General features: G+C 48.3%; 1 protein-coding gene across 1 annotated transcript in view; it reads right to left on the reverse strand.

Moving 5' to 3' along the window:
* Positions 1-5,761, reverse strand: part of LOC135814013 (kinesin-II 85 kDa subunit-like) — a 34,454-nt gene extending 28,693 nt beyond the window's left edge. The window contains exons 1-4 of the mRNA XM_065327061.1: positions 5,393-5,761; positions 5,041-5,110; positions 2,424-2,521; positions 1,621-1,668 (exon numbers count right to left, since the gene is read on the reverse strand). Of these exons, the coding sequence (XP_065183133.1) occupies positions 1,621-1,668; positions 2,424-2,521; positions 5,041-5,110; positions 5,393-5,395 (219 nt within the window). The 5' untranslated portion in view covers positions 5,396-5,761. The remainder of the gene's footprint in view (positions 1-1,620; positions 1,669-2,423; positions 2,522-5,040; positions 5,111-5,392) is intronic.
* Positions 5,762-11,461: the final 5,700 nt, after the last annotated feature.

An 11,461-nucleotide genomic window follows, 5' to 3' on the forward strand; every position in this document is an offset into this window, starting at 1 on the left:
CCACACGACGCTTGCAGATCACAGCACGAACAGTTCACCAGCCACACTCCACGAAAGCAAGTAGTAGGAGAGGTACACAGGAATAGGTTGCGCTAGTTTACACGTCACAAATGCTAGCTGCACAAGACAAATACTTCACAAACCTCGATAATTGAAATTCAGCCAGCGGTATAGGTGAAAGGAAGGCTGCTGGGTGTGACATGGAACTGTGGGCTGCTGAGGCGACGTATCCATCTTGATCTTGACTGCAGGGTTGATGATTTGTTGGCTGTCACTTGGCGTCTACTTTTCACCAAACTTCGTCACTACCTCAGTACCATTTGTGACGTGTAAACTAGCGCAACCTATTCCTGTGTACCTCTCCTTCTCATTGTGCATGATTTAGCACTTGTGAAAGTTGCGTCTGGTAGGGTTCAGAACACCTCCATTCTGCACTATTCCTTTTGTGTTGATATGTCACATATGTGAGTTAGTTGAGTGTTTACACCTCAGTGCGCCAATATCTTTTCTATAAAATAGCATTATTCAGCTAAACCCCTTCATTCAACAACTGCTTCTCCTCTGATGAGTTCCCCGTTATTATCTCTATGGAACGAAACAAGACTTGTCAGGAATACTACTACTTGCTTTCGTGGAGTGTGGCTGGTGAACTGTTCGTGCTGTGATCTGCAAGCGTTGTGTGGTCTCGTCGGGTCAAATAGAGGGCCTGCAAGCCTTTAAGTGCCGTGTCCACCGTCACCTCCAGCTGCACCACTGGAGCTGCGCGACTGAGAGCCTCTAGCAGACCTCTCACACCCACCTCAGCCGTAGTGCACACACCGCGTCTGAGACAGTGTCTTTATTGAAGTTTTTTCGCTAGCTTATATACTCTCCCTCGCTCTATGTTGCGGCACAGTAGCTCCCTTGTTCATGTAATAACTGGCCTACTGTAACAATTATGACTTTGCTGGCCAAATAGCTGAGGCTGCAGTCACCTCACCAATCATCTCATATTTTCAATGTTCCTTTTATTAATTTTTACTTTAACAATTTCGCAACCTCTCTCTCCCCCCCCCCCCTCTCTCTCTCTCTCTCTCTCTCTCTCTCTCTCTCTCTCTCTCTCTCTCTCTCTCTCTCTCTCTCTCTCTCTCTCTCTCTCTCTCTCTCTCTCTCTCTCTCTCTCTCTCTCTCTCTCTCTCTCGCTCTCGCTCTCCTCCCCACCCACTCTTGGTGCGTCTAGGTGGCTATGAAGTCGAGACCCTAGGTCGGCGGAGCTCCCTAAACCTCACCACCACTGCCACGATTCAGGTTGTGCGTGCTTCCCCTAGCTGCATCTCATGTTTGGCATTAAGTGGTCTTTGTAAAAAAAAAAAAAAAATGAAAAACCTATTACTATAGCAACTTGTGCTGGGATTACACCATTCAACAGCTTGCAAGGCTGATGAGTTGATCGCCACTATTTTTAGCCGTAGGAAAAAGTCACACACACACACACAAACAGACACACACACACACACATTGGAGAGCTCAGAGAACGATGGTTACATGTTTAGAAGTATTATTTGAGGCCCCTATCAGACTACAGACTATGTTCACTGCAACCCAAAGGGACATTGATTGAACACTACACTTTCAGCTTACTGTCTTTGCATCCCAGAAGTAGCAATAGTCGTAGAAGAACTCTTTGTCCTGGGAGCAAGCACACCAATGAGTGAACGTGACGAGCACACACACACACACACACACACACACACACACACACACACACACACACACACACACACACACACACACACACACACACACACACACACACACACACACATACACACACACACACACACACACACACACACACACATACACACACACACACACACACACACACACACACACAAATGCAATGAGTGTCACAGTGATGGACATACACAAATGCAATGAGTGTGATGGACGCACACAGGTGCAATCGGAATGCGATGAGCAAACATGCACCAGTCCCACTGATCTAGGAAACCACACGCAGTTTCGGTGCAGCCCCTGCTCAGTGAGTTGTCACATTTGTCCTAGTCTCAGTACCATTATCTTTCATTGTTATTTTCGAGCTGGGTATGTGAACATAGTCAAACAAATTCAGGCAACACCGTGCAGCATGTCCTGTATGGTAACAGCACGGCCTGTTCTATCAATACTACATGCACACCATGGCAAATACCAACCCATGATGACGCCGCAGAATTGAAGACACACATATGGACAGTAAATAGGCACCTGATATATCAGGCCGCAATTAATTTCAAACACAAGCGCCACCATGCTATGGGAGTAGTGGTAAGTTACTCGAAACTCTCGCACCTAGACCATCTCTTCGCTACGAACAATGCATCGAAACATTTCACCATTTAACTTTATTTAAGACAGCACTGATAAGCATGGATCCGTTATACCTTGTGTTGTCCGCTGCCGCCCGGTGCCGGGTTGTGTATGGTGACCTTCTGGCCACTCATCTTGATCACGCGCGTGCTGCCCTGCGCCTTCTCCGCATCTGGAGGTTCAGGGTGCAGTGCGAAGGAAAGAGAGAGTAACTCAAGAAGAAGATGATTGAAGGGCGAGATACAAATTTAGAGGCCCGTGATATCCACAGCACATTATACACATGAAACAGGCCACACATACTCAATACAGCCATCCCCGATTGATCCAGCGCTTCATACACCGGTAACCTCGATAAGCCTGCACAATTTCTAGGAACCAAAACATCCCATTGCAGCAATACAAAATACAACATTAAGTCAGGCAGCTTGATAAGTTGACAGAGTACAATCGTCCGCCGAAGAACTGGGTTAGGGTATCAGCTTTGTAGCTGAGGCCGTTCCTAATTTTCACACACTGCAGTCTATGCACAGTCGAGTCGCCGCATGTGGATCGGCACGCTGTACTTCACGAAATCCTAGCCTATTCGCTTCTCGGCGCATTCATCCGCATCCGTCAGTACTGTACCAAACAGAACAAGACTGTTTACCTACTTTTTCTGTATGTATCATTCAGAGGGTTAATGTGCTAGACACCGTTCACACTCCGTGACCAGACAAATACAAAATGAAACTCTATTTGAAGCAGCCGGGGATTGAACAGAATGAACAGTAATGTACTCGCATACACGCGGAATTCTACAGAGGTTTTACAAGTCGAAGAGCCCAGTTCATGGGTGAGAATTCTACTACTGCTTGTCTCATGCTCGTGTGAGGGTGTGAACAGTCTCTAATATCCGGACTCAAACCGATAAGATGTGCCGTGCATGTGTCAGGGTTGGGTGAAAACTCATGCAGTTACTCCAGTCAGTGTGCAATGCTGTACGTGTGTGTGTGTGTGTGTGTGTATGTATGTGTGTGTATGTGTGTGTGTGTATGTGTGTATGTGTATGTATGTATGTGTGTGTATGTGTGTGTATGTGTGTGTGTGTATGTGTGTATGTGTGTGTATGTGTGTGTGTGTGAAAGTGGCATGCTGCCATCGCCAATGACGAGGATATCGGTATCCAGCCGTCGCAGTTCCGCAGACTGCTTGTTTAATTAATACATGCCTCAGAGAGTGTCGCAGAGTGACTATAACGGAGTGTCAGTTTGCGGACGATTCGTCACTGTTCGCTAACACCTACGGCGGTGCTGAAAGGGCCTTGGCCACGTTTCAAGAGGTTGCAGCATCGTTTGGCCTGTCAGTCAATCTGGGCAAAACTAAGTTCATGCCTATGGGCGTTGGTGTGGTGGCGTCGGATATGTTGCCTTTGGGTGGAACCGTTGAATGCGTGGACAGCTTTCACTATCTTGGCTGCCAGATTACTCCTGATGCTAGGAGTAGCTTTGATGTCTCTCGCAGGATCGCCGCAGCTTCGGGTGCATTTGGCACCTTGAAGAAGGCTGTGTTTGCGAACTCAGAGTTCCCCATCGGTCTCAAGTGTGTTGTGTACGGAGTCACTGTGCTGGCGGTACTCCTGTATGGTGCTGAGAACTGGACACCGAGGCAACGGGATCTCAAGCATCTGGAGCCGTTCCACCTGCGATCTATACGCATGGTCCTGGGCATCAATCGGGCGCGCCAGATGGACGAGCATGTGTCAACCCTTCAGGTACGGCAGTGGTGGGGAGACATGGAGTTGGTCTCTGACAAGGTCCGGCGCCGTCGTCTCCAATGGCTGGGCCACCTGGCTCGCATGGATGACCGTATTCCCCGCCAACTGCTCTTTGGTGCCTTGCCGTCTAAACGACCTCCACATTGCCCCCGGAAGAGGTGGAAAGACCCAGTCAAGCATGAACTGGTGGCGGTGTCCATTGGCATGGATGAGTGGCTTGACACAGCAGGTGATAGGTCTGTGTGGAGAACCAGGTGTCAGGATGGAGTTTACAGCGTGGTATTCACTCGTGTACAGCCTGCCGTGAAGCCACTCCTGTGTATGGTCTGCACACACCGTTTCAGCCGTCCTCAAGACATCGCTAGACATAGCTGCACCTCCCGTCGCTCCCCAAAAGCAAAAAACAAACAGTGAAACAGCCGTTCACGTCACGCCGGACTCGCAGTGCCTCATGCCGCGTCCCGAAGCCAGCACTCCTTCAAGTCGCCCCCGTTTGGGGACACATAGCCAATCGTGGCAGTGGGCGAAGGAAGGAAGGTGTGTGTTTGTGTGTGTGTGTGTGTGTGTGTGTGTGTGTGTGTGTGTGTATGTGTGTGTATATGTGTGTGTGTATATGTATGTGTGTATGTGTGTATGTGTGTGTGTGTGTATGTGTGTGTGTATGTGTGTGTGTGTATATTACGTATGTGTGTGTGTGTATGTGCATGTAGGTGTTTGTGTGTGTGTGTGTGTTTACGTGTGTGTATGTGTGTTTGTCTGTATGTGTGTGTATGGGTGTGTGTGACTGTGTGTGTATGGGTGTGTGACTGTGTGTGTGTGTGTGTGTGTGTGTGTGTGTGTGTGTGTGTGTGTGTGTGTGTGTGTGTGTGTGTGTGTGTGTGTGTGCATGGCGGGGTATGCATGTGCGTGGTGGGGTGTGTATGTGCATAACATACCGTTGAATGGCCGGCATCTGATAGCAACCTGGACATTACTGGCAGTCGCCTGATGAGTCCCTCCACTGGCCTAGAGGAACACACATGAGCATGGGAGCAGTATGCGCATACACACACGCACACACACGCGCACGCACACACACACACACACACACATGAAAACACGCACCTACACAAAATCATGCACACCAACACGTTCACACAAGCTTGAAAGCTCGCGCACAGCGAACAGTGGCCCTGCATGGTAATACATACACGTTTGAGACCGCTAGCTACAAAGGCTTCATTCATCTGCACCGTTAGTTTGTACGAAGGGCGTTCCATCTCCATTTCAGAGCATAGAAATACTTACCATTTTGACCTCTTCAATGAAGTAATGAGACCGTCAATGAAGTACTTAGATCTTCAACACCTCGACAGACTCAGTGGTCCACCACGACGAACAGAGTGGGGCAGGTCGCTGGAACTACTCAGCGCATTGCGGTTCTCAGGAACCGTGCTGACTTTCTGGAGAGGAACCGATAAATTTTGAAGATGGCTGAACCACTGGCGCACAGTCCCAACCGTGATATGAACAACTATGTTACTTTGCGACACTACACTCTACAGTGCTACTTGTAAAGAGGACATTGGCCTAAGCTGAAGTCTGCATGAAGTCCAGGACGCTGACATCGATCTCGATCTCTGCTGCAGAAGCATCATGCGCTTGTACAAGCTAGGCGAAATCGTGGTCATTCGTCTTCATGTTGTCATGTTCGTCATCATGGTCATCGGTATTGACAATGACTATGATTGTACAAAGATCTACATCATGATACTGACATCTGTCTAGACAGACTAGTACATAGTGATTAGTGTCTAGTGTCGTAGTGATAGTGATACACAATCCTACACAGTTGCAAGGGCAAGTCGCTCTGATGATTGATTGATTGATTTTATTTTACTTCGCAAGTTCAAACGGGTTCCTGGCCCAGTTATATGAAAGCGAAGGGATCGATTCTGAGTAAGCACTGATACAAGTACAGTAGATCTACGTGGCAGGGAGTCGACCCTACGTAGATCTACTATCTGGTAGATCTACGGTGCTGGCATGGCAACTGAAATCCGACCCCCTAGCGGTGCGCTAGCCGCGTTAGCGATTCGTACGAGACGCTAGGGGGTCGGATTTCAGTTGCCAGCACTGTACACATGGTACATGACATTGTAGCAAGAGTATAATAACCCCCCTGGGGGTAGTCTCAGTACAATCTTGTTTTATTTTTGCGCTGTAGTGTAGAGCTAGCTAGAGAGATAGTTGTACTTCAACCCCTGTCTTGTAAGTTAGTTGTAGTTGTACTTGTAGAGTGTAGTTCACCGCGCGTTTTTTAAAAAAATTTTTTATATTTTTTTACAGAATGCTCCTCCTACTGATAGTGATAGACCATAACAAAGAGAGGATAGGAGAAGAAGAAGACAAAAGAAAATAATGATCGAGACAACAAAGGAGAAAGACAGACAATGTACTAGTAGGGGCTCTCAGGGAGCCTGTGCCGGTGAGGCGGGACTAGCAACGCCGACCTAGGGTCTCGGCGTTAGCGCTATCCAGCGCACCATGGACGGGATTATTTATTTATTTTTATTTTATTTATTTCTGCACCTCGTGGCATGTTAAGACAGCCAATTGAATAGATGACTTGCATAAAGATTGTCTGGGTTCAAGACGGGGCAAGTGGACCTTCTGACTCTGACTTCCCCACCTTTTGAGTTCGTGACTTTCGAAGTTTCGCTTTTTGCCTGACGAACACTGAGCTAGTTTTTTTGGCTAGAGAGTAGAGTTGTTTTGATTCGGCTTGTATCGTCATGCCGAAGCGCTGCTACGCTCCTGAATGCACTAGCAGACGAGAGATGGAACTGAGGCTCCCATTCCATACGTTCCTTTCCGAGCCGGCCGGCCGGGAGGCAGAAAAATGAGGGAATATTATTATTTTTAGTATCATTGGTGTACTGAGGCTGCAACAAGCACGTCGTGGTCCTGAAGTGTGACTACTTTCCCGCAGTGGAAGCGAAGTCAAGCACAACGAAAGTTTGTGGACGTCTGAGAAAGAACTCGATTCCCTTTGATTCGGCTGCACTAGCTCCAGAGCGACCCTCTCCTGAGGACAGACTGCGGAGAGGCCAGGAACCTGCCGAGTCTCGAGTGGAAGCCCAAACCACGAAAATGAGGGGTGGAAGGACTGAGTGTGAGAGCCAGATGGCCTTTAGTAGTACTTCAAGTAGTATCTGAGTTGAAGGAGAGAACCGTTGAAGTGTGCTGGAGAAACGCTGCGAGGTCCTCAGGCCTGATGTGTACTAGCTACTGTTGAAGTCTCACTTGTTCCGATATGAACACTTCATCAGCCCTGACTCTGAGCAGCTGTATCTAGACTTGGACTTAGGCCAGAGACATAGCATTGTAAACCTTACTGAAGCCATAATATGTATCCAATGCCTGGCTCTAGTGAGAAAGCAGTTTGGCGCAGGCTCGCAAACTATGATTGACTGATCAGGAAGTGGTGGAAAGTCACATTATACCTCCCCATGATTAGCTGTTAAAGGGGAAGTATACCCTAAAATCAAATTTTCACCAGTTGTAGTCTTCTGGGTGCTGAGTCGAATGGTCTTGGTCCGAGGAAGCTGCGACGCTCCCTTCCTACTTGAATCCCAATCGAACTCGCGCACTTCCACCGAAACTGGGTGACTGCGCCCTACTAGATGGGGATTTGTATGCAAAATGTCACTAAAAGCGCCATTTCGTTCTTATAAAAGCACGGATGACCGCGATTGGCCCATATGTTGTAGTCTTTTGGATGCTGAGTCGACTGGTTTTGGTCCGAAAAGGCTGCGATGCGGCGTTCCTCCTTTATTCCCAATCGAACATGGTTGAACAAGTGGTCACGTGCTCCTGGGTGCCCAAATCACCTGGTCACCGCGCCAGCAGGCGACAACTTTCACACCAAGGTTCAACTCGAGTTCAACTCGAGTGACAGGACTGCACCCAAAAAAGGTCAAACACGCTAGTAAGTTGTACCCTGCAGGCACGGTGACCAGGTGACTGGTGTACGCAGGAGCACGTGACCGCTTCTTCAACCATGTTCGATTGGGAATAAAGGAGGAACGCTGCATCGCAGCCTTTTCGGACCAAAACCAGTCGACTCAGCGTCCAAAAGACTACAACATATGGGCCAATCGCGGTCATCCGTGCTTTTATAAGAACGAAATGGCGCTTTTAGTGACATTTTGCATACAAATCCCCATCTAGTAGGGCGCAGTCACCCAGTTTCGGTGGAAGTGCGCGAGTTCGATTGGGATTCAAGTAGGAAGGGAGCGTCTCAGCTTCCTCGGACCAAGACCATTCGACTCAGCACCCCGAAGACTACAACTGGTGAAAATTTGATTTTAGGGTATACTTCCCCTTTAATGACGACTGGGTTTCATGGGAAAGTAACTTGCATACCTGTTTAGTTGCAACGAGGCAACGGTACCCCATGTACTGAAGACATGATTGAACTACATTTTATCTCCTGGAAGAATGTGGAACAAATAATGCCAGAGTGTGTCTGATACACATCACAGTCTGCTGAGTATGTTCATTATTGTGGACGTAACAGAACTGCGCTGTGAGGTACCTTCTGGGTTACACCTACAGTTGAGCCACTACTCTTCTTACAAATTCCATACAACGGTGAAAGGATTTGTTGGAGCATCATCAAACAGTGCGTTCGCCTTCATCATACACTGGCTCCGTTGCCTACAGTAATTCACATTTTGACGGGGCGCGCTGGGACGATACGGAAGGAGCGGCGGGAACCATTGGAGTGCTCATGATGCTGGTTCAGCGGAGACGGATGTGTCAGGAACGGGAACGCAACCGCACTACTGTACAGATCAGGAAGCGGTGGAAGAGTTGAATCTGTTCAGCCTTCCATGCCGTGTACAGAGACACAAGCGTAAAAATCGCTACATTTCGAATGTGAACTGGCGATGGCATTGTGTGGCGACGAACACAACTGCAACTGTTCAAATTTCAGCATTTCGAACATTATGCTTCCCATGATAACTCACCGAATGGCTCACATGACGGAGTTGGACATTACCAGGCTAGGATTATCATTTGCTGTATTTATGGATAGTCCTTGAGTTTTCAGATGAAGTGCTTTATCTTTTACCTGTCGTTCCTTTAGTATGGCACAATGTCCATGGCTGCTTCCTAGTCTTCATAACAGACTGGTATAATCAGCATGATTCTGCTTTATTTGAGAAGAAATAAAACTTTCCTTTCGGAAAGGAAGCCCAGAAACGTCAACCCCCATGGACTGTGCTTCATGACTCTCGTCCATCGACGTTAACCGTCGCAATAACTGCTGCATGTATGTTGTGCTGTGCGAACCGTACAAGATTTTACAGCTCACCCACGCCTTCCCAACAGGCTCCTATATCCCGTACCGTTAGCGTTACATTGAATATGAACTAGGCTAGCACAGTTATCCTTTCGTTCTTTTGATGGCGGCGGGTAGCATGGAACTTGACGTGTTCTTGGGATCCTCGTGCAACACTTGCTGTTCCCGGATGCCATATTATTGGGTGCATCGAGGTTGCTTCTATGCTCACTGTTGTTTAGTATTGAAGACAATTTTTTTATAACTATTTCACCGAAGAATAAGGCAAGAGTATTTTTGGGTTGGTTTGGACGCCTGGCTTCTCTTCACACAATATACAGTCATGTACTTCCACTAACCCTACAAGTGCACATGACTCATGAGCTGCTGAAGACAGTGACGGTACTGATCATGTACATGTCATGTACATGCCGTGCACCGTTCATTCATGCTGACAAAAAAAAGTACACTACAGACGCATGTAGGGTGCCCGCAGTGTAGCCTGGGTGCACTTGCCCCGTCTCACTCGCGGCTCGGATCTTTGTGCAAGTCATCTATTGAGGAGAGGGTGAGACCAACCACGGAAGAAGAGAAAAAAAGAAAATGAAGAGCACGTACACAAAGTGGGAAGGGATTAGCAATTACGAAACACATGTAAAATAGATAAGTGAGGGGGAGGGAGTTGATTGTGGGTATATGGGGTGTTACAGTGAGTCTGTAGCGGCTTTGTCGTAGGTGCTGATGCGCCTTGCCCTTGAACGACTGGAGGGACGTCAGGCGTGGCGGAGACTGCAGCACATTTGGGGGCAAGTTGTTCCACTCGTCAATGATGCTGTAGGGGAAGCACCGTCACACGTAATCAGGAGAGGAAGCCGGGAGGACGTTCTGTAGCTGAGACTCGTGGCGCACCGAGTGGTCGGACCGAGTTCGAGGACATGTTCGTGGAGGAAGCTGCGGGGGGACCAGGAACGTTAGTTGCGGTGGCCCTGCCAGACACATCAGTTTATACGTATAGCTGAGGGCGGCGACCAATCTCCTTGCTGCCAAACTCTGGAGGAGGACATCAGGGCCAAGAATGTGGAGGGCGCGTCTCTGCACTCGATCGAGAAGGCGCAGATGGCTTGAAGCTGCTCCCAGCGTGAGTAGTGTACTGACGCGAGTGACGGTAGATCTACCAGGACCGGTCTGTTGTCTGTCTGTTGTCACATTCTTCATTGCTGAACCCCTAAATAATAATCGCAAATCATTCGTTCGAGGGAAAAGAAAAGGAAGAAGAAGAAGAAGAAATGGTTATTGTACCGGTCTGTTAGACCAGGGAGTCGTGCAGTGAAACCCCCAGCTTTTACTACTCCCTGGATTTTCCGGTCGACATGGGCTCGTACGAAAAATCCCGGGAGTCAAGATTGGGGCGAAAATTGCCTGGTGTGGGCGGTGTTGTCGTACAGTTTTCGGGAGCAACACCAGGGATTTGTCCATTCCCGGTACCCAGGTGTGTAGCCCCTGGCAAGGCTCTCCCACAGATTCCAGTACAAAGGCCACGGCCAAGTGTCCCACTGAGATGCGGTAGCTTACGAAGAGCATAGCAGCCTGTGACGTTTGTCCTTTTATGAAAGAAAATCCGCAAAAATACCGGTAGATACCTAAGGCTAAGCTTGTCTCTTTACTTGGCTTTATACTATTATCATGATTATAGTGACTAAGTCCTACCCTTTTCCATGTTTTCTGACATGACAGATCTGCGAGACTGTGGCGATTTTCCTATTTTCGGCCAAGTATCGACTGGTCGATATTTTGCGAAAAGCCGGCCGATCTTTAGTGCTTGCCCGTGATGGTGCGCATGCGGCATCGGACCAATCAGTGTAGTGTAGGCTTTTCACCATGACAGCGGAGAGCGTCGGTGCAGACTGCGAACTGGCTGCACTGGATCGCTACTAGTACTAGTACAGTAGTAGTAGTACTACACTACTAGACGCCTTAGCTTAGGGCTAGGCCTAGTAAGTAATTAGTTAGTTGTAGCTCTTGTAAAA

The sequence above is a fragment of the Sycon ciliatum genome, chromosome 1 (genome assembly GCF_964019385.1).
Source record: "Sycon ciliatum chromosome 1, ocSycCili1.1, whole genome shotgun sequence".
Taxonomy (NCBI): Eukaryota; Metazoa; Porifera; class Calcarea; order Leucosolenida; family Sycettidae; genus Sycon; species Sycon ciliatum.